The sequence below is a fragment of the Polychytrium aggregatum genome (assembly GCF_025602895.1).
Source record: "Polychytrium aggregatum strain JEL109 chromosome Unknown BJ171scaffold_51, whole genome shotgun sequence".
Lineage (NCBI taxonomy): Eukaryota > Fungi > Chytridiomycota > Chytridiomycetes > Polychytriales > Polychytrium > Polychytrium aggregatum.
The window spans coordinates 123,144-143,653 of NW_026516253.1; the positions used below are offsets into that span (position 1 = coordinate 123,144).

The window sequence follows — 20,510 nt, forward strand, 5'->3', positions numbered from 1 at the left end:
ATAGAGCATAGATTACTCTCGAGAGAGGCAGTCGCAGCAACGAGCCAGGCTAGGGATGATGTGTTGCTTAAAGTAGTCTTTGTTTAGGTTTACATTTGCAGGCTCGACAGGACATACGGAGAGGGGGGGGTGCAGGTGGGGTGGCGTAAGTAGACACGATTTGTTTTCTTTGGATGCGACAGCAAGAAGGTCGTGGAAATGCAGATGCGGGTTGCTGAGAAGATGGGATAAACAGGAGAGAAGGAAGGAAGGAAGGAAGGGGGGCTTGCAAGGACTTGGTTAAAATCAACTCTGATGTACAATAGCACTTGGCAAATACACGAAAGGACAGAATGCAGAAAGAAAGATAGGCAGCAAAGCAATAGTCAAAGAAACCGATAATAATATAATAATGAAAATGGAGAAAATGGAGGGGAGGGGAGGGGAGGATGCGAGCAAGAGGATCAGCCACAATTACTCCAGCACAGCAGGGCAACGGAGGCAGACAGAACGATGGCTATCCACAGGTGAGGGAGAGGGGGGGGCTCATGGGCAGGACACAGAATGGCAGGGGCGACGTTAACGACGAACGGCGGAGATAATAAGAAGGACGGAGACAGAAAGACGGGTCAACGAAGCACAAGGACGATTGTCCGTTGCTTGTGGAAGAAAGCGAGGAAGCTGTAGCGCCTCTGCGCCAAGTAGGGCATTCACGGGCAGTGCTTTTCCACAAGTCGAAGCCATGCCCAACGACTTTATGCTGCTCGAGGCAGAGCGAACAGGGAGGGCACTTTGGGACTGAGAGGGGAGAGACTAGGAGAGGAGGAGGAGGGACAACAGAAACGGAAGAGCAGTAGCGCCGTAGACCAGTAGACCAATAGCGCGGCGAAGCTATAGAGAACACAGCAGTGTCGCTTGGATTGGTTTCATCCAGAGGAGCTGTCGGGCTCTTGCAGCTCCTGCAGCTCCTGCCTCAGTCTGGACAGGGTCTCTTCCTGCCGCTCTCGACGTTCCTGCAGCATGTAGATGTACTTGAGGGTGCGATGGAGGATCTGGATGCGGTTCAGGGACCGGGTGCGCTTCTTTTCGCTGCGTTCGATGGGCACCTTGTCGAGCGGCACAATCTCGACGAGCGAATTGAAGCACTGACGCAGCTGCAGGCGGCGCCGCTGCTCCGAGACCTGATGCACGGCTTTTCGGAGCGACTTTTTCGAGCCGCCGGAAGATGAAGTGCCGATGGGGAAGCTGGAGTACACAGAAGGACGGCAAAAGATCAGAATGGCATGCATGGGTTGGGCGGAAGCGTTGCATGCCATGCATGTGTATGTCTATGTGTATGTCTATGCGTATGTCTATGCGTATGTGTATGTGTGGGGAAGAGGAGGAGACTAACGTACTCATCGTCATCGTCGTCGTCAAAGTCGTTGTCATCGCCAAGGTCGAGATCGTCGTTGCCAGCCCCAAGGCCGTCATCGTGGAGTGCTGGTTGTGGAGAGCGGCATTGGCATCGAGAAGAGACAGAAAGGTAGTCAGGACCAGCTAACATGAGCAAATGAGACCCACACGACAGCGGGAGGCCACGGCGTCGCAAGGACAGACGGATGTGCAGGAAGGCGACTGGCTCAGCCAATCTAGTTGCTGTGGACGACATGTCGCACTGCTATCATAAGCCATAAGTCGGCGCTGCTTACATGCGTATCCGTCTGAACCAAAGGCGGCAGGATCATGGCCGGACATGGACGGACTTGTAAAGGAAGAGGTGAGGTTGCTATGGCTGCTCGAGACGGCCGAGAGGCTCTCGTGGGACACCATCACCGGCTGGGCCTGCAGCAGATGGGCAGGGCGCATGTGCGGGTAGGCCATCGGCGACGGATAGCCACCCACAGCAGGCTGGATGAGCGGACTCTCGAGCGGCGGAAAGCTGATGGTCATCTGGTCTCCGAAGGGCGAGTCGCCCGACAATATCGAGTGGGGCGTCGACGGAACCATGTGTGACGGCGAGGGGTGCGCCTGGGGAAGCGACTGGAGCGGGACCATGGAGGCTTGATGGATCTGCGAGGGCATTCCCGGCGAGGGGAATGTGGGAATCATGTACGGTGGCTTGAGGGCGACCGCGGCAACAGGACCGACGTTCGGGGAGAAGCCCAGAGGTGGCCGGGCGATTGTGTCGGGGGAGGTGAGCTCGACCGGGCGGGTCTCGGGCATGCTGAGGCCCGAAAAGTCGTTTGCTGATCGCGTCCGCATAATCTTGCGCTGATGGGCGTAGGTGGGTGGCGGGCCGCGAGAGTGCGAGTGGGCACTCTGGGGCCGGCTGTAGGGCGACAAACGAGGCCGCATGCCGGGAGAGTAGGAGGGCTGGCGAGGACGGGGGCCAAAGCCGGGGGATGGTCGGAAAGGATTGGATATGGAGCGATGAATGTTAGTTGTTGGATAGTAAAGATTTGGGTGCCGGTTGTTGGGCGAGCAGATCGGAGCAGATCGGAGCAGATCGGAGCAGATCGGAGCAGATCGGAGCAGATCGGAGCAGATCGGAGCAGATCTCGGAGTGGATATGCGATAGTGTTGGTCTGGGTGTTGGGCTGTCTTTGGGATCTTGAGCAACATCACATCCAGCCGACCAGCCTGGCCATCAAGGACGCCACATCCAGACTCCGTATCCAGTCGACCACATTTTGCCCAGCATGCACAAAGCCAGCGGCATGCATACACTCTGCTGCTCCACGCACAAGTCGGGAGGATATCCCCCCTTCTGCAGTAAAGCAGTTACCTGAAAGGTCACCGGGGCCAGAACTTGTTGGGGCGAGCTGTGGTGTAATGTTGTCAGCGAGACCGTATTGGGCGGCGCTGACGAGAGGGCTGCCGGATCCAGAGCCGGGGTCAAGATTCGATTCGAGTCAACGAGACCGGGCTGCTGATTCATTTGCGAATCGGTAGTATCAAATAGAGTGCGGATATCGGGAAACGCCAGCGGCGACTGATGGGCCATGGTCGAGGCTAAGAGATTGGCGTACGGGAGGCTACGGGAGGCTACGGACAGAGGGGCGGGCCCGTCGAGGTTGAGGGCGGTTGCGTTGGTAAAGAAAAGAAGCCGAGCGGCGAGGTGGCGGAAGCAGAAGCGACCGGCGAGGAAAGCTGGGAGCAACGAGGCAGGCGGCTTCTGGAAGATCCTGGTCAGAACAACGCGAAGCGCTCTTGGAGACACCGGGTCTGATTCGAGCGAGGAAGGACAGGCAGCGAGGAAGGGCAGGCAGCGTGGGAGCACAGACAGCGAGGGGAGGGTGGAAAGAGATTATGGACTCGAGAGACAATCAGGCGAACGAAACCGAGACTGATTGCCAAAGCCCAAGACAGGATACGGGGGCGGAAGGAGGACAGGCAAGGCGAGGGAACAAGACGGGTTTTAAATTTCAAAGACCGGTGCGAGGGGGGGCGGTTGCTGGGGGACTGGGCTGGGCTGTACGAGGGTGAAAGCGGCTGCTTGACAGTCGGATTGGACAGTCGACTGTCGGGGTTGGGCGGAAAGAGGCAGAGGGTGGGGATACAGACGGGCTTGTAGCTGGTTGGAGGAAAGGATAAATTATGGAACGTGGCCTGCGAAACGAGGACAAGCCGCGGGTCGAGCGAGCCGATGCAAGTGGGCAGTGCGGTGGCTGCAACAGCGGATGTGCTGGGCTCTTGGCGACAGCGGCGACGAGGAGGCTTGCGATGCGACTGGCGATGCGACTGGCGATGACGGGGGTTGATTCAAGCACAGAGACGGTGGGTGTTAGACGAGAGGGGGAGGAGATTGCCGAGCAAAGAAAGGAAAAAGGATTGCTGGGCCGAATGGCGGATGCCGGCTGGGGGGGAGGTTGCTGGGCGAGATGCAACCGCCCAGTGGGATTGCCGAGCGGGATTGCCAAGTGGGATTGCCAAGTGGGACCGCAATCGCAGACTCGACCAAGACGCCATTGCCGAGTGCAGCCGAGTGCATTTCGCAGGTGCGACGCATCTGCCAGACCAACCCAACCGGCCTGCGGCCAACACACGCCAACGAGTCCGACGGCGCCGGGGTGGGCACATGTTGCCGTCTGGAAACACATCCCGGACCAGTCTCGAGTGGACCACCCTCCTCCAGGCAAGATTGCAAGGCTGGACCTTACCGACAGCGGATTCGGATGTCGCAGACGGGAGCGCGGAAGGACGACCAGAACAGAGCCAGCTGGGGAGGCAAGGACGCTTGGGCGCTGGACAGCCTCGGGGCGGGGAAGGGGATGGCCGGCGTAATATCCGGTCTGGCGCTGCAGGCGATCTCGGCTGGCACAAGTCCAAGTCCAGCGCCGTTGCTCCAAAAGCGCTGAATAATGGGCAGTCACCAAAACACAAGCCCGGGGCAGCCGCGCGGTGGGCAGGCCAAAGGCAGCAGGCAACGTGGTTACACGGGTGGGCCGCCGCCAATCAGCGCCGTGCAGAACCACTTCGCGGACATTGCAACGGGCCCGTGCTGGGCCGGCCGTGCCGCGGGGCACGGGCCAATCGGCGTGCGCCCAGCGAGCGGTCGCACGTTCCAGGTTGCTGCCCTTGTGGGCGTCGGGATTCTGTTGCCGCGGGCGGGGTGTGGAGGTGGTGGGCTGCGCTGGGGCTGTGCGGGGGGGGGGATTGAAACGATGCATTGGAACTGAGAGTAAGGGAGCGCAACGGGAAGGAAAAATGCGATACGATGTGGGGCTATAGTCAATCGATTGCCGTCGGCTGTGGTGTCTTGCCTTGGCCGGGGACAAATAAGAGACGGGCGCCGCGGTCTGCGAGATGGGGCAAGGTCCGATGACGATGGGGCCTCTCCCGCATGGACCCGGATGGGTCTGTGGCAAGGCGCTCATTTGCACCGGATCGAAAGTGCTTGTCGATGGCAAGGCCCCCTTCTGTGCTTTGCTGCCCATCCGAGCGCTGCCTCCGGCTCACTAAAGCGCATCCACAGCGCCTCCACCTCCGCCTCCGCCAACGACAGCAACAGCAGCAGCAGCAACTGTCCTGCAGGAGCCAATCGAGCACTTGCGGGACCACCCTCCCAGTCCCAGGCAGGTCGCCGGGGCAGTGCGGGTTGGGCTGGTGCTCCTTTGGCCAGCAATGCGACCACTTCACATGTCAGCGCGCGACCGCTCGACCGCGCACGTTTCTCGCCATCGGCCTGCGGGGGACACGACGACCGAGGGCCGGTGTGGAGGCCCAAGAGGAGAGTGGTGCTGATCCGTGGGAACAGCAACGTTTCTTGGTCGTGGTGGTGGTGGTGGTGACGTCATGGAGCGAGTAAGAAGTTTACTGGTGCGAGCGGACTCTATAGCGGCAAAGCAACTTTAATTTGCGAGACGGCCTTGCTGCTGTCGGGAAGTATGTGGCAGCGGCCAGTCCCGCTGGAAGTGCGACATGCACCAAAGCCGCAGCGAGGCTGCGCTGTCGTCCGAGCAGAACCCTGGGGTCGTGGGTAAAGTGTTTCCACCCGGTGGAGCAAGAGCAAGAGGCGGGTGGATCGAGCGAGCGGGGGGAAAAAAAGGGAGCTGCGGGTGGCGAAGGGACTCTGGCGGGAAAACCTCGGTGGGGAGGAGTTCTGGCTGGACGCCGACGACTCGGTCTTGTTTCCGCTGTCGCCTGCGCCTTTGCGTTTCAGGGACCTGGGAGAGGCAAGGCCGCGCGTGCGCTGTGAAGGCAGCGTGGGGCTGGGGCTGGGGCTGGGGGAAGGGCTCGCGAAACCCGCCTGGATCGACCCGGATCGACCCGGCCTGTCGCACAGCCGCGCAGCGCCACAGTCGCTTGTCCGCTGCGGAGCATTGCAACCCAACAAACCCAAACTCGCACAACCCAAAAGCCATCGCGTTGCGGCTTTGGCGCTGCTGTTGCAGAGAGCGTGCGGAAAATGTGTGGGATGACAGCCAGGGCTGCCTCGCTCACCGAGGCTGGATCCAGCGAGTGCCGCTGCCACCCGGCAGGCATCAAAGTTACCGCCAGCATCAGCATCAGCATCATCGGCATTATCACCGGCATCAGCATCATCAGTATCGTCTCGCCGATATAGGTCCCCCAGACCATCCACCGGCGCTCACGCCGTGTCAGACACCCGCGCTGTCGGATTGCGGCGCCATTCGCTCGAAAAATAACGAACCGCCAGGGCAGGTTTGCAGAGCAGCACCAACCAAATCAAATCAAACCAAACCAAACCAAGCCAAATCCTCCCACAGAGCCAGCCAGCAAAGCCAAACGAGCCAGCCAAACGAGCCAGCCAAACGAGCCAGCCAAACGAGCCAGCCAAACGAGCCAGCCAAACGATATCTCCTATCCCAACTCGCCCCCCTTGCTCCTGCTCTTCGTCGGCTGTCGTCTCCCGCCGTTGCTTCTGCCATACGGCTTTGGACCGGACCCCCCTCTCTCCTCTCCTCCGTTATCCTCGCTGTCCGTCTGCTTCTCCACGGTGCCGTTGCCGTTCGCCGGACATCTCCCGATCGATCTGTCTCGGCGTTTCCTGCGTCGTGGCTCCTCCTGTCCCTGCTCTTGCATATCCTTCGATCCTTCGATCTCGTCCTCCCCGGCTTTTTCGCACACTTCCCCTCTGGATACCGAGTCGCTGCCACTGCCGCTCGCCCCTCTGATCCCCATCGATCTGCATCCGACTCGCCCCTGGCCGCCCAAGCCTTTACCTTCTGTCTCGTCGCCCCTCGAATCCCACCGCTCTCTATCGTGTTGCCGCCCCAAGCCCTGAACCCTCCATGGCCCTCATCGCCTCCTCGCACGACGAGCCCATGAACGACAATGCATCTTCAGCCCTTCCTGCCTCTGCGGCGGTGGCCTCTGCGGTAGATTCAAAGCCGTCGCCCAGAGCCTCCATCGTCATCACCCCCGCCGCCCCCGCCAACCCCGGAGCGCCTTCGCTGATTCCAACCCTGCTTCGGCTCTCCGGTAACTCGTCCGCCCCTCTCGAAGTCGATACCAGCAACCAGTATCTCAAAGGAACCGATGGGCTGGAGAAGAGCTTCACCGCCATGCTTGGCGTGATTCCGGCGACTTCGTCCCAGAGCTTGAGCGACCCGGCCGACGCTCCAGGTACAAATGCATCGGAGATACTGGTGCTTGGGTGTCCGCCGTGGCGGTGATGGCTGGCTCTGCCAAGGGCCGATGACATCGATGGCTGGCGATACCGATGGCTTGCCGTATCGATGGCTGCCGTCATTCATCCAAGGCGGATACATTCGTGTGTCGACGCGATCTAACATTCTGACTCTGCGGATGCAAAACCCTGCACTTTGACACTGCTCTGGCCTGACAATTTCCTCCCTGGAATATCAACTCAACGCTTGCTATGGTGCCATCAACTTTGGTCGCCTGCGGCCTGGCCTGTCGCTGTCTTTTATTCAACACTTTGATTGACCCAACCCCGGCAACCCCCGCATCCACTTCATCGGTCGTCAATGTCGCGATGTGTGGTTTCGCCTTGGCTCGCTGGTTGTGTCCCGAACCTCACTCGGCCTCACCCCAGCTTCGCCCAATGTTGCCCGGCTGATGGAGCTCCCTGTCACCTCCACAGCGCAGCTCAAAGTCCAGGAACGCAAGGATCCTCTCGAAAATCGACGCGAAACCTTTGGAACCACTCGTACCCAGTCATTCGCAACCCCGTCGCCCGTAAAGTCGCCTCTGCGGCCCACAGGCTCCCTCAACTTCCCCAATATCACTACAACCGCATCGCAGTCGTCGAGCGTCATCGTCGACACGAGCTCCAACTCGGTTCTTCATGCCATATCGCCCATGTCCCCCACATCACCGCTCGCCAACAATTTCAATTCCAGTAGCCACGGCATCGCTTCTTCCGTCGGATCGACCCCGATGCTCAAACAGGGCACCGTCACACGCCGGCTGACCATAAGCTCGTCCTTTTTCGATCCCGAGCGGCGCCTCCGACGCAACAAGAGCGAAAAGGACGTGCTCGTCGGCACGCCCGTCAAGGAAGGGCATGTCAACTACATGCTGATGTACGATATGCTCACAGGCATCCGAATCTCGGTCAGTACCGCAGTTTTGCTCGATTGCTTCGTGTGCCAACGGCGGTACAGCGGCGAAACAACGGCGGGACAACGGCCGAACAGCGGCCAGATCGGGTCAAAGCAGTGTGTCTCAGCTGAGCAAGTCTTTTGGATTCTCGGGCGCTGCAGATGCTGTCGTTGGCTGCGGCAGTGCTGCTCGCTTGAATATGCCATGTCTCGGTCACCGAGGGGTCGGTTGCGAATTGCACTTTCTAAAGGGGGTGCATTCTAAACGGTTTATCTTGTGATTCGCACACCCCCCCCTCCATTCGCTCCTATATGAATTCTTCAATCACAGGTCTCGAGATGCAATGCCAAGCCTGCGCGGCCACTGAGTCCGGCCGATTACAAAGCCGCGAACAAGCTGGCGTTTGATGTGTAGGTTTTGGAAGCCCAGCCAGCTGGCTGGCAGCATTGCTCGCACCACAGCGACCACTGGATGAAGCGCATCGTATTCCCCGAGCTCGTGCCACATACATGCGAGGCGCATCCTTAGTGTATTGTCTGGGACTGGCCGGCGCCGGTACTGCCTCTGTGCCCAACCCCTCCGATCTGCGCTTTGCCTGATGATCTGTCTCTCACACTCTGCTGTTTGTACTGGATCGCGATCGCCCATCTTGGTGCGGAACAGCACAGGCAACGAACTCACGCCCTCATCCAAGTACGACTTCAAGTTCAAGGACTATGCCCCTTGGGTCTTCCGATATATCCGCGATGCATTCAAGGTCGATCCTGCCGAGTACTTGGTGGGTATCTTGTTTCGATGATGTGCAAGCATCGGTCTGGCGGGAGAACCACCGCTCCTTCGCTGTACCTCGGCACCAGTCCTGTATCTACGATCACACGAATCGGGCTCCATACCACGCCTGTCCCAATACCCTTTTGTGTAGTTGCCATCCCCCGTTTGACTGACTCTGAATCCTGTTTGGTTCTGGCCACCATGTCCCTTCATCTCAACCCAACTCGATTCAAATCAACCCGTTTCGCCGTGCGATGCAGCTCTCATTGACCGGAAAGTATGTGCTCTCGGAGCTCGGCAGTCCTGGTAAGAGCGGCAGCTTCTTTTACTTCTCGCAAGACTACCGGTTCATCATCAAGACTATCCACCACGGCGAGCACAAGTTCCTGAGGAAGATCTTGCAGCAGTACTATGAGGTGCGAGTCCAAGAGAGAGAGGTGCAAGAGGACGGCATCGCATGGTTGCAATGCCACGGCGATGCAATGGTGCAAGGCTTCAATGCCATCGACACTATCCCTGACTCCAACTGCATTCCCATCGAACTCGCATCGTGCGCACACTTGTCGCTCGCAGCACATCTGCCACAATCCACACACACTGGTTTCGCGCATCTTTGGACTCCATCGTGTCAAGCTCCCCGGAAACCGAAAGATCCACTTTGTGGTCATGGGCAATGTCTTCCCAGCCAACAAGGATATCCACGAGGTCTACGATCTGAAGGGCTCGACCATCGGTCGAGAGCTCAAGGTCGACGAGCCCAAGCCCGGCGATGTCATGAAGGATCTCAACTTTCTGAATCGCAAGAAGCGGATTGTGCTCGGGCCCGAAAAGCGCCAGACGCTGATCGATCAGCTGGAGAAGGATGTGGCTGTAAGCGACCTTTCTGTCGATGCCCTGTCGCTTCCTTGCTCGATCTAGACCGCTCCCCTTGCTTGACGTGGAGCGCTCTGCCATCCTCCTCGATATTGTTGGACGGCAGTGATGCATCGTCGCTGCAGTGAGAGCGGCTCCAACAGACAGACACAGCCCGGAAGACGACACACAAGGGACGATCTCCCACTCACCTACCAGACTCTTGCATCATCTACCCAGTTCCTCATCCGCATGCGCATCATGGACTATTCGCTGCTGATCGGATATCACGACACCATCAAGGGCAACAAAGACAATATCCGTGAGAACACTCTGAACGTCTTCGAGGTAGATTCCACTTGCCTTGAGCCGCGCCTGTCCGTCTCTTGCTCGGCCCCATCTGCGGGACTGTGGTTGGACTCGCCATCGTGTCTGCCGAATATCTCATTCCACCATCTGTCGGAATGCCCAGCCTCAAAAAGAGACGCTGTCGCGCCCGACGCTGCAGAAACGGGGCAGCCGCTCCAGCGCCTTCAAGAGGAGCATCATCGAGTCTGAGGCAGTCACCCTTGGCAGCGCCAAGCTGCCCGACAACACACCGAGCGAGTGAGTCGGCCATCCGGATCGCCCTCCCTTGCTCCGTTCTGCCTGTCTGTTTTTGATGGCAGAGACTTGGATTGGCCGAACCGCAGCCCACCGGACGGCGCTAACTGTGCTGTTATCGACGGCGGTGTGTCTACTGTCGCCGCCCTTCCTTTACAGACGCAAATACTGTAACTTTTACCGCGACCACGGTGGATACTACTCGACCGATGACCAGAACAACCCCGGTCTGGAGATCTACTACATCGGTATCATCGACATCTTTACAAAATACAATGCTGCCAAGCGCGTAGAGCACGCATGGAAAAGCATGAGTGCCGACGGGGTAAGCTCTCGCTCGACTGCATCAAAGACGGGGACTTTCCCCTCCTCCCAGCAAAACCTTGATTTGCGCCGGTCAGCTATCGGGTGTGACGAGGGTACGGTTGAGTGCGGCTGTGTGCTTGTACAGGATACCTCAATGTCTCATGCCGACTCCCTTACACACGGCCAGACCCAAATCTCGGCTGTCAATCCCGTGCTGTACGGAGCGCGGTTTCTCAACTTCATCAAGGCAGCCATCAAGGAAGTCAAATCGGCCGAGCTTTTGGCATCGATCCCCGAGTCGATCAGCCTGAGCCCGTCCGGTCCGCTGCTCGCCGGTCCGCTCGATGGCCTCGAGAGCAGCGACAGCATCCGGACAGGCTCCATGACCTCCGAGCATATCCAAGTCTACCGTCAACAACAGCAGTCGTCTTCCTACACCACCACCAACATGTCGGCCGACTCGCATCCCACCCGTGGCGCCCTGCAGAACCAGCCCTCCAACGCCTCGGTAGTGTCGGGCTCAAGCGCCATGAAGAACCAGGTTTCTATGACCAGTATGTCAACCGGCGGCCACAGCAACTAGATCGGAGAGAAGGCAACCCACCCTCCGCCACCACCACCCCTTGTCTCGAAAACAAGATCTATCGGCGAGACCATTACCCCCCACCCATGTCCACTAGGCCCATCCTTGATTGCCACTACTATCAAGCTTTGTCTTTGGTTTGCTGTTGTTTATCCTTGCGCACTGCCGCCTGGGGTTGCTCCTAGCGGTTGCTGCTTGTCTTTCGATTTCTTCTGCACTGCTTTGAATGTTGTGTTCCTTCCTCCCTTTTTTTGGCTTTCCAGATAGAAGTAATATACAGTCGGTCCAGAAAGAAACGGGACAGTCACTTCCTGGCTTCAGATGTCTGAAGCCCGCTGACTGACTTGTAGGCCCCAGCGGGCAAGCCGTGAGATTGTTTCCCGTCCTGTTTGGCAATCTCTTTGTTTAGGTTGGTTTGGGAAGCACAGTCTTGAATACACCCGGTCGATCTCCTGTGGCGATGATCGACTGGCATACCGAGATCATGTTCCTTGAGGCATTGATGTCTCGATCCCACAGCGTATGGCAGCTTGCACAGCTCCGGACAAAGTGTGGTTTCTCGATATCAAGATACTCGGGTGACTCGAGTCGCTTGGCTTCCCGACAATGTGAGCACACCTGGGACGTGTTGAACTCGTTCACCGAGCACACATGGATCTTGGAGACGGATCGGTCTGGTGGTCGTCTCTGGTGGTGGTGGAACTGCTCGAAATACTTGGCAAACCTGAGTCTCCTGGGACTGGAAGCATATCCCTTCCCTTGCTTCCAGGAGGCATTCCCAAAGGCAGTCACCACTTCGGTCTCCTTTGGTGCCTGGCCGATGACTTGCTTGCTTGGCCATGAATGCGATGAGTGGGTGTGTGTATTCAGGTTCCAGAAAAAATACAGTCATAGCTCAAAACGGGGGTGTCCCATTTCATTTTGGAAACGTTTTCTCGACTTTGTTTGCGCCGAGAACTGTCCCTGCTTTGTGACCCAGGGTCGTCGTCTTTTTCTGGGTCCGGAATCGACACTCCCATCCTTCGCCCTGCATGCGATACAACAATCCCGGCCGCTGGGTGGCGCATTTGATGCGAGGTGCCATGGTGGCTTGTGACATGGGCTGCTGGTTCGGTTTGGGCCGCTGGTTCCATCCGGCGCCTTCCAAAACCGGGCAAATTGATTCCAGCCAGTCAGTCAGTCAGCCAGCCAACCAACCAACCAGTCCGCCTGCCATCAACCTGCAACCCCAGCAACCTCCTCTTCGCTCGCTCCTCCCCCCTTCCCTGCTCATCCACGGACACCCGCTGGCCCTCTCAGATCGGCCCTGGAGCGCCATGAACACATTCGACCTCCACGCAGAGCTTCTGCAGCTGCAGGAGCGCTCGCTCACCTGGGACGCCGAGCTTCCGCTGTCCGACTGGGGATTCCGTGAGCTCGACGGCAAGCTCGATGGTGCGAAATCGTCTCTCTTTCCTGCACTGGATTATCTCGGGCGTCGCTTCCCAATCGTGCTCCCCCTCCCTCGGATGCATCGGACCTGGATCAGTACATACGTTGGAATCCCGCAGCGCCCCACTCACGCCGATCGCCCCTCCCCAACTCGCAATGTCACCCCTCTCACCCAATGCAGAGATCCTGGTGCAACTCCAGGAAGACTCCTCCAACATCATTGATGAGCAGCTCTTTGATCATGTCCGAAGCTTTATCAAGTAAGCACCGTGATCAATCCATCCTGAACCACAATCGTATCTACTTGTCGAGGGGAAGAGGAGCCGGAGGGTTGCCTTTGCCTCCTGCGGTTTGCTGCCCTCGCTCACAGACTCATTCATTCTCTCCCTCTCACTCACCGTTGGTGTCCTCGGACTTGTGTGCCACCCGCAATCTCATCCTTTCCCGGCGCAACATAGACACTTTGACAGTCTTCCGGGCGCCATCGGCAACAAGTTTGTCGATCTGGTGCTCTCCGAATTCGACTCCCAGATTGAGAGCGTGCAGCGGGACATTGACGATGGCAACCAACGTGCCTTTGAGATCGGAAAGCAGAGCCTGGAAATGTACTCGTACTTGATCCACTGGCTCCTCGAGACCGGCGAGAATCGCTGGAGAGCCGAAAAGAAGGAGCGGGATGACAAGAGCGGCGCCTCGACCAAGCCCAAGGTACCGTATCGACGACGGATGAGGTGCAACGAAAGAAGGAGGGAGAGAAAGGGGCATCCAAAAGCTGTGATATGTCGAGTGTGATTTGGCAGTGGGCTTTTGGCTCTCTGGATATTGCTCTGTGGAAGTGCCAGCCTCACTTTCGGCTGGGTTGGAGTCGAGTCCGGACGATCGCGAACATCCCGCCTGGGGACCATCTTGCCTTCATCGTAACCCATTCGAACCTCCCTTCGTATCTCTGTAACTTTGTGGGCATTTCAATGCAACGATTCCCATGCAACTCGCCGCCTCCCCGGACAACTCACAGAGAGGTAGATCCAAGAACATCAACAAAGAAGATGCCGAGTGGGAGTGGATCCGACCCAAAATGAAGTCCCTATCACTGTTCTCGAAGCTTCTGTCTCTGCAGCTGGACCGCATCATCATCTCGTCGACCGAGCGCGACGTGCTGTCGAGGTTGGTATTCCGGTCTCGCCATCCCGAGCCTCTGCCAGGCTGAATGATCCGAGGCCGACTTGATGCACCGATGCCTGCTCCCACTGGCTCAGGAAATGAGCAAATCGACAAATCTGGCACAGACCTCCAAGCAACTGTCGCATCTCACCCATTTGCTCGACCCTGTTACCATGAAACCATGCAGTATGATCACAAAGTCGCTGGCGTTGCTGCTCGAGGACCCCGAGAATCTGAAAATCACCGATTTCAAGGTGCACACGTTCCAGATCCTTGCGCTGTGTGCGCAAAAGTACGACAACAAATTCGGCAACGGTAGGCATGAGATGCAAAGGATGCAAGGTCATCCCTGTGACAAGCAGTGAAACGGCGGCCAATGCGGAGATTGGGCACCTTATCCTGACCCCTCGGTTGCGCTCGCGGCTCGAACTACAGCGGTCTCCTCGCGTGTACTGCAGTACATGAAAGAAGAGCATCTGGCAGAGCCTATGGCCGAGCTGCTGGGCTTCCTGGCTCACAGGGATCTCGTCAAAGTCGTAGACGATGTGCTCCGGTAGGTGCCGCCGATCGTTGAGGATCTACCGATAGCTGGGAGTCGCCGCTGGCCATTGCGGTACTTGGCGCCATTCTGATCTGATCCGATCTTCACGATGTGGCCATCCGCTTGTTCCTAGCGATATTGGCAAGATGGAGGTTGGCGAAAAGGACGCCAAAGTGGCAAAGGCCATCTCGCGCTTCCTCATCAAGGTTTCGGAGCTCCTGCCCAAGGAGACACAGAAGCAGATGGTGTTCCTGCAGACACATCTGGACTCGGAGGTTGGCTGCGACTCGAACACAGTGATGAATTGCAGAGGACACCCTGGACACCGATATCGGTTCCGAGATGGGCCTGGAAATGGGGCTGTTTGGTTCGAGGAAATGGAGACTGACGCAAGTTCACTCTGAACCCACAACCAGTCCTACACGATGCGCTGCACAATGATGGAAATCATCTACAACATCATCCACAACTATCTCGCTGTCAGCAGCTCCGAGATCAGCAGCAAGCAGATGATGCAGTACTACGACGTCATCGAGGAGCGGTTCAGGGATACCTCTTCATATGTGCGCGTCAAGGTGCTGCAGGTCATCTACAAGCTGTGCGAGTAAGTCCGCGAGCGTCGTGCTTGCAGATTGTGCTGGAGACTGTGTGCACCTGAGCGGATCGCATGTGGGTGTGGTGCCAGTGACTCGGCTCGCCCAAAGTCCAAGTGCTTCCTTGCTCTCCAGTTCCTGCGTTGGTGTCGGAACACACACTTATTGCATATCCTATAACGATCGTCCGCACGCAAAACGTCACCGCCACCGCTACTCTCAGACGACGCGACAGCCAGATCGTCACCGACATTCCTCTTTCGGTCCGTCCCAAGCTCATCGATCTGACGATCGGCCGCTTGAACGATAAGGCCAGCAACGTTCGCCGAAACGCAGCCAAGCTCCTCACCGAGTTTGTTTATTCGTGTCCCTTCTTCCGGGACATTGATGGCGGAAAGCTGTCGCTCCGACTCTTTGAGAAGCGAGCAAGCGACCTGGATCAGCTCTTCCGCGAAAAGTTCCCCGCTGAAATCGTGCATCTGGCCGAGGATCCAGACGAAGATGAGGCCGAGGGCACTCCAAAGAAAAGGCTTAAATCGGCGGCTGGTACGGACGTGAGCCACGTCGGCGGTGCCGGCGACAAGTCCGATGACGACAGCGGAAGCGATGACCACAATATGGCGGACGGCGCGGAAGCTGCTGTGGATGCGAGTGGCGATGATGCAAGCAAAGATGCAGAGAACTACCCGCAAGTTGTCGCGGCTGCCAGCGAAGAGCAGCTACGGAGCATGCGTGCACTGATGAAATACTACGCCGATGCCATCCGGTTCTCCAAGCAAATGACGAACGCAAGCGCCGTGCTGTGTGAGCTGCTCGCTTCGACCACAAAGTCCGAAGTCGTCGAGGCCATGAACTTTTTCGTCGTTTCGCACCGATTCGACATGGAGTGCGCGGATGTAAGTGCCCTGCCGAATCCGCATTCGGTGCTGCGCTCACTTGCCACGATGTGGTCGCGAATCGGGGCCGCGCTCCCTAGGTGTGGGGCAGATGTGCGGCGGATGTGTCCATGGAGGCTGTGTCGCTTGAGCCAAGCGCGGTGACAGCGATGCTGATGAATACTGACGGCTGTGCCTTGCTGCTCCACAGATCGGTGTTCGTAAGATGGTCCATAAAGTCTGGGACAAGGACACGAGCAGCGAAAATGAGAAGAGCGTGCGCGACCATGTGATCGACAACTATGCCACCATCTATCTGGACCCTCCGGGCGACCTGAGCGAGGGCCAACGGATCTCCAAGATTGTGGACAACCTGATCAGGTGGGTCTCCCTGCATTCACTCGCGAGTCTGGTGAATTGGATTCATGGAGTTAACTGTGCGACTGAACGCGGTTCTGTGCTCTTCGACAGTTTGACGTACGGCAGCTCCCTTGCCGAGCTGACCTCGCTGGAGCAGCTCCTCAGTCTGCTGATGGTCAAGGGCAAGATCCCTGCCGAGGCAATCGAGCTGCTGTGGCAAACATTTGGCTCCAAGCGCAGGGAGCTGGACCCCAAGAAGCGCCGGGGTGCTCTCATCATCCTCGGCATGATCGGCAAATCGGACGAGGGCCGACAACGAATCGCAGCCAAGTTGGACGTGCTGTTACGAGTCGGGTTTGGCGAAATGGGCAAGGTACAACGTGCAGTGGCTGCACTTGGGCGCTGCAATAATTGGCAGCACCAGATGGCCGGATCACCAGATGGCCGGATGACTGGATGGCCGGGTGGCTGCTCTTGACCCTGACGACTCTCGTTTTCGACAGACGGATCTGCTCCTGGCCCGCTACGCGTGCATGACCATCCAGCAACTCGGTCAGACGACGCGAGAGAAAGGAGGGCCCGTTTTGATATACGAGCGGTACCCGATGCATCACCCGCTTTTCAAAAAGCTGACCGAGTTGATCCTGGAGCCGGTCTACTCCACCCACTGGTATGGAGGGCTCCATCCAATCGCACCACATCAGCACAGCCCGGGATTTGCGCGGCAGGGCATGCGTGGTTTGTTGAACCCTTCTCCACGGTGAATCTGCTCTCGCTTTGCTCACGTTCGAATCCCCATCCAGGTTTGGCGTCGCCGAACAGGCCATCAACACCATCTATCTCCTCAGTGAGCATCCCGATGTCATCTGCGGTGAGATTCTAAAGAAGATGGCTTCGGAGGTCTTTTCGATCAAGAGCCCGGAGGACAAGGAGGTCGACAGCGTCGCCAGCATGATGTCGTCCAACCTCAACTTTGACCCCATGGACACGGGCGAGGAGGATATGTCGACCCAGTCGGGGCGAAGCGGAGCCCTGGACTGCACGGCCTTCGATCTTGCCAAGCTCTGCTTTGCTGTCGGCCATGTGGCCATGAAGCAGATTGTGCATCTCGAGGCCATCGAGGTGGAGTGGAAGCGGCGCAAGTACCTTGGTAAGGATTGCAAGTGCGCGGATGGAGCGGCAGACGAACAGCGCGGCAAGCAAATGATGGATCATCCGCCGATGCAAGCGATGCCACAGTGGCGAGTGCCGTTGCTGACTTGTCACCCGACTCTGTGGTTCTGCCACTGCATCCGTGTGACAAAATCGCTGTGAATCGCAATGCAGAGGAAGCTCGCAAGACCCCGCGAAAGCGCGCGGCCCAAGACGACCTCGACAACGTCACCGGAACAGCCGACGACGAGTTCTCCGAGGCCATGGTCTTTATCCGCGAGAAGGAGCTTCTGTTTTCACAGCAGTCGCTGCTCTCGGCATTTGCACCCTTGGTGTCGTTCATCTGTGCCAACAATCTCACCTTCAGCGTAAGTTGAAGAGTCTACGCAACAGCCGCATCGCTGGTGGACGATGCACCTGGGCTGGCGGCTTCAAACCCTGACTCTGTTCCACCCTCCAGCACCCGCTGCTCCAGATCATGTCGGTGCTCTCGCTCTGCAAGCTGATGTGTGTCAGCGCCGACTTTTGCGACCAGAACCTGCAGCTCTTGTTCACCATCCTCGAGAAGAGCAGCAACCCCATCATCCGTGGCAACACCATCATCGGCCTCGGCGACATGACCGTCTGCTACAACTCGCTCATCGACCAGAACATCACTTACCTGTACAACCGCCTCTCGGACGGCGACCTGATGGTCAAGAAGAACACGTTGATGGTACTGACCCATCTCATCTTGAACGGCATGGTGAAGGTCAAGGGCCAGATCAGCGAGATGGCCAAGTGTCTCGAAGACAAGGACCAGCGCATCTCGGACCTGGCCAAACTGTTCTTCACGGAGCTGAGCACCAAGGACAACGCCGTGTACAACAACCTGCCCGACATCATCAGCAACTTGTCGCACCCCACCACGGGCGTCGACGAAGAAAAGTTCAAGAACATTATGCGATTCCTGTTCGAGTTTATCAAGAAGGTAGGGACTATGACCACGCATTCTCTCGCTCACAGTCGACCGGCCTGGGCACCGTGATGGGTGCCGCTTTCGCAGCTCACAGTCCTGGCTCCCTCGATCCTGTTTCTCGCCCTCCCCTTCGCGGCCATCCCGCCTGTGCTTCACGCAGGACAAACAATCCGAGAATATTGTCGAGAAGCTCTGCTTGCGCTTCAAGAACTCGTCCTCGGAGCGCCAGTGGCGGGACATTGCCCACTGTCTGTCGCTGCTCCCGTTTACATCCGAAAAGAGCATCAAGAAGCTGATTGATGGCGTCCCCCACTATGGCGACAAGCTACACGAGCCCGCCGTGTGGAAGTCGTTCCAGGATCTGATCGTCAAGGTAGTGCAGTTGAACCGGGCGGTGCAAGCGCGCGGGCTGGGAGGCTGGCGACGGATGAGAGTTTCGTGCGTGTGCCGTGTGTGGGGCAGGGGGAGCACATACACATGCGATCCTATACGACCCTGTGTCCTGCGGCAAGCCTGCCGACTGACCATGTTCGTGTGACCATCCGCAGATTAAGAAGGCAGCAAAATCCGATCTCAAGACTGCAGCTGACGAGTACGAGAAGAAGATGGCGGAGCTGCACCTCAAATGTGTCGAAAACGAGCAAGCCATCATGAACGTCAACAGCGAAGTACAAAAATCAACCAAACCCCGGTCGACGCGGAGCTCGATTCTGTCATTCATCAAACCCGAGGCTGTCGATGATGCCATGGATGAAGAGCAGCCGATCCCCAGGGCGCGGGATAGCATGGTGAGGCATCCGAGTGCGCAAGCCGCCGGCTCGACCAGCTCGACCGGCTTCTGATGGCATCCGTGGCAGAGCGTCCCAGAGGTGTACCCCAGCCTGGGCTATATCGCAGCCGATTGTCCACGGATGAGCTCAATGGGACGCCAAACCCGCTGATGGCATTCACGATAACACCAACTGACGTCCTTGACTGCTGTGCTGGTACAGGTTCGGACGCCCAGCCGACGCAAGAGCTTGCTGCAGATCTCGCAAGGTATGCCTCATGGCTGCTGTTTTCTTGCCGGTGTCGTTGATGGATGTGCGGAGGAGTTGCGAAGGCATAAAGTCGACACAAGCCTTCACAAACTCCCATGATAACCCAAGGGTGCGCTTTGCTTCTTCAGAGATCACGCCAAGCCGAGCAAAGGACATCTTCAGCGACTCGATGGTCAACGACCCCGGCGTCAAGACACCCGCTCGAGGCCAACCACCGCACACGCCCTCGAAAACGTCGCGACGCATGCTGATGGACGACGAGTCCGAGGGCGATGACGACGAGGAGGACGATGTCCCTGCCTCGTCGCCAATCTTGGCTGCGCGGTCGTCTCTCGCTGCTTCGACTCCCAAGTCGCGATCGGGCAACGCTAAACGCAAGAGCCCGATCATTCGGAAACAATCCTCCCGAAGCAAGCCTCGGCGGTCCAAGAAACCCAGCCGCTACGCCAGCGACTCTGACTCTGACTCGCACGAAGATGACGATGAGGATGGGGATGAGGATGATGGCGATGACGTGAAAATGGAGGACGCCGTCAAGACCGAAGCCGACGGTAACCGGGCCGTCGACGATGAGAACGAGGACGACGAGGACGAGGACGAGTTCGAATCAGACGAAGAGGAGTATGAAGAAAAGCTGAAGGGCGACGGCGATGGCGATGACGATGAGGACGATGATGACGACGACGTTAAAAGTGAGGACGATGACGACCGCGCCCGTAATACCGTAAAGAACGAGAATGGCCGCGATGACGAAGACGAAGACGAAGAGGAGGAAGAGGAAGAGGAGGAAGAGGAAGAGGACGAGTATGTCAAAGAGGAAGAGGAAGATCATCGCCGAACCAAAGCCTCCCGGAACCAGACCCCAAAGTCGTCGTCGCGAAGTCAGGTCCTTGCCGAACTGACCCGCAAGAAGCAGTCGCGATCGACAGCCAAATCAAGCAGGGACGACTCGGACGACGATGAGTATCAGATCCGAACCACCAAGTATACATCCCCAGCTCTGCAGCCAAGACAGGGGCCCCAGCGGACCAGTCAGCGGCTCGAGTCGGCTTCCAAGAGCAAGGGATCATCGCGCTACCGCCGAGTTTCCAGCGACGACGACGATGACGACGACAGCGTCGACTACGAAGCCTAGATTCACCCACGTCTCCAGCACCTCAATGACCTGACCCGACCCGACCCGACCCGACCCGACCCAGTCCGTGCCTCGACCTCTTCGCACCCAGTATCGCACTTCACTCCTGTCCCGACATTCGTAGCACACTCCGACCCTAACCAGGGGTTCGAACGCA

The 20,510-nt window shown here is 57.9% G+C and overlaps 3 protein-coding genes across 3 annotated transcripts; 2 read left to right on the forward strand and 1 right to left on the reverse strand.

Annotated features, from left to right (window-relative positions):
- Window positions 1–733: 733 nt before the first annotated feature.
- On the reverse strand, window positions 734–3,057 carry BJ171DRAFT_241783 (uncharacterized protein). Its single transcript, XM_053106649.1, has 4 exons — window positions 2,747–3,057; window positions 1,671–2,334; window positions 1,377–1,461; window positions 734–1,224 (listed from the first exon to the last, which is right to left on the reverse strand). Exons 1-4 carry the CDS (start codon window positions 2,963–2,965, stop codon window positions 906–908), a joined length of 1,287 nt encoding a protein of 428 aa, XP_052962734.1. The 5' UTR covers window positions 2,966–3,057; the 3' UTR covers window positions 734–905.
- Window positions 3,058–6,312: 3,255 nt separating this feature from the next.
- Window positions 6,313–11,507, forward strand: BJ171DRAFT_523049 (uncharacterized protein). Its single transcript, XM_053112541.1, has 10 exons — window positions 6,313–7,050; window positions 7,484–8,004; window positions 8,323–8,402; window positions 8,656–8,770; window positions 9,024–9,179; window positions 9,337–9,633; window positions 9,856–9,963; window positions 10,088–10,221; window positions 10,378–10,543; window positions 10,712–11,507. Exons 1-10 carry the CDS (start codon window positions 6,717–6,719, stop codon window positions 11,105–11,107), a joined length of 2,307 nt encoding a protein of 768 aa, XP_052962735.1. The 5' UTR covers window positions 6,313–6,716; the 3' UTR covers window positions 11,108–11,507.
- Window positions 11,508–12,341: 834 nt separating this feature from the next.
- BJ171DRAFT_241820 (uncharacterized protein) lies at window positions 12,342–20,506 on the forward strand. Its single transcript, XM_053106650.1, has 19 exons — window positions 12,342–12,541; window positions 12,720–12,798; window positions 12,997–13,246; window positions 13,554–13,702; window positions 13,887–14,014; window positions 14,135–14,252; window positions 14,374–14,515; window positions 14,657–14,844; window positions 15,057–15,729; window positions 15,920–16,089; window positions 16,180–16,441; window positions 16,572–16,738; window positions 16,872–17,218; window positions 17,395–17,588; window positions 17,681–18,190; window positions 18,339–18,551; window positions 18,727–18,966; window positions 19,171–19,216; window positions 19,347–20,506. The coding sequence occupies exons 1-19, from the start codon at window positions 12,424–12,426 to the stop codon at window positions 20,351–20,353; spliced, it is 5,001 nt and encodes a 1,666-aa protein (XP_052962736.1). The 5' UTR covers window positions 12,342–12,423; the 3' UTR covers window positions 20,354–20,506.
- The last annotated feature ends 4 nt before the right edge of the window (window positions 20,507–20,510 follow it).